General features: G+C 32.9%; 1 protein-coding gene across 1 annotated transcript; it reads left to right on the top strand.

Annotated features, from left to right (window-relative positions):
* Positions 1–327: 327 nt before the first annotated feature.
* LOC141084909 (chemerin-like receptor 1) lies at positions 328–1,806 on the top strand. The gene has a single exon (XM_073569859.1). It carries the CDS (start codon positions 371–373, stop codon positions 1,397–1,399), a length of 1,029 nt encoding a protein of 342 aa, XP_073425960.1. The 5' UTR covers positions 328–370; the 3' UTR covers positions 1,400–1,806.
* Positions 1,807–2,035: the final 229 nt, after the last annotated feature.

Raw genomic sequence — 2,035 nt, 5'->3', positions numbered from 1 at the left:
TACACTATGCTGGGTTATAGCTACCCTTAATCCGCCCCTACTTCAATTAAGCAATTGTTTACATCATCCCAGTAAAAAATTAACAATGAGTCAACAAAGTTAAAGTGAGAAAAAATTAGAGATAATATTACATTCCAGGAATGAATTTAGTTTAGCAATTTTGCAATGAAGAATTTCATATAATTTTCACAACATTTTTTATTCAAATTATATCTGAGCCAACTGTTATCTTGTCAATTTCTTACAGGGCATTCAGAGTAGAAAACTTCCGTCATACAATATGACACTTTAATCTTATTCTTTTTTTATTTTATTTTTCAGAAAAAATACATGAAAATATTCCTGGCATCTCTGACAAAGAAATAAAATAATGGAGAATTTAACACATTTAATTTCTTCGGTGAATGAAACAGATTGGTATTATACATATGATTATGAAAACTTTACCAGCAGTGGCCACGATAAATCTATCACCTTTAAGTGCATTTGCTATCTGGTGATCTGCTCAGTGTTTTGTTTGCTAGGAACCATTGGAAATGGTCTTGTCATCTGGTTCGGCTTCTTCAGGATGAAAAAAACAGTCAACGTCGTGTGGTTCCTCAGCTTGGCCATCGCTGATTTCTTCTTTGTATTATTATATTCTGTGAACATCATACAACAAATATTAACAAATTGGTCAAAATTTTTGTGCAAGTTAATGCGTTTACTTTTTTTCCTTAACACATCAGTCAGTGTCCTCCAGCTCACGGTTATCAGTTTAGACCGATGCATCTGTGTTGTGTTCCCGGTATGGTGTCATAACCACCGGAGACCAAGATTGGCTATCATCATTGCCCTGATCATTTGGTTATTTTCATTTTCTCTGGCGACACCCAACATAATATATGCAGACACAGTAAACATCTACAAAGGAAAACTTTGCATTTTTGACATAGATGAATCTATTTACATAAAAAAGACAGTTTTGGGCTTTGTTTTCTACTTCCTTCTACCTTTTATTATCATTGCCTCCTGTTACATCGTGATTGTCTTACATATGAGAAGGAAACGCATCTTCACATCTTCTAAGCCTTTTAAATCTATGGCAGCCATCATCATTGCCTTCTTTATCTGCTGGTTTCCCACTTACTTGATTTCCTTTTTCTGGATATTTGGAACAATTCATAGTCATTTTTCTTTAGTTTATTATGGAAACTATACAGCCATTGTCCTAATAATCATGAATTCTTGCATTAACCCAATCCTGTATGTCTTCATTGGTCGAGATTTCAAGGAAAAATGTTGCAGCTCATTCCAGGTTACCTTTGAGAAGGCATTTCTAGAAGACGAGGAGAAGGCAGATTGTGAAAATCAAGAAGGGAATATAGCTCTTACAAGTGCCCATACAAATGACAAATAAGAAATAGGGATGAGCGGACCCGTGGAAGTTTTGGGTTATTGTACCAAATCAAACTTTACGTCAAAATACTACTTGGACACAAGAACTGTACTAGAACTTGAACCTAAACCCAAACTCAATTGAAAATGATGAGGATCCAAAGCTTTGGAGGTGAAATTTCCCTCTTTCTTTCCCTGGAACGCTGAACATTAAAATGGACTTTCGGGATAAGTCGAGTTCGACGTTTTGCACCGGACACTACGATCACCGAATTTTTAAGTTTCTATTGGATCCTCTAATAAGAAGTTATACAGTAACATGAACTATACTATGACTTTGGATCAAACATAGATTTTTAAGTTAGAACTAAAGGAATTTTTTTTTCTCTTGGCTATTCATTAGACATTAACCAAAATTAAAGAAAACTGCATCAGATATATTCAACAATAAAGTTATCTAAGTAAAAAGAGAATTATCATTATGTAATAATTAATTATATTTACTTTTGGTTATATAAAATCAATAATATTTAAAAAATGACATTGTTCTATTCAATTTACAAGTTTTCCGCAATATTTATGATAGTAATACTTTTTGCTGTTTTTTTTTACAAAATTACATGTATTTTTGGGGTATGTAAAATATTTTAAATCAGAT

This window comes from Dendrobates tinctorius, unplaced genomic scaffold (genome assembly GCF_039654945.1).
Source record: "Dendrobates tinctorius isolate UK_male_01 unplaced genomic scaffold, ASM3965494v1 ptg000028l, whole genome shotgun sequence".
Taxonomy (NCBI): Eukaryota; Metazoa; Chordata; class Amphibia; order Anura; family Dendrobatidae; genus Dendrobates; species Dendrobates tinctorius.
This window is presented reverse-complemented; position numbering and strand designations above follow the sequence as displayed.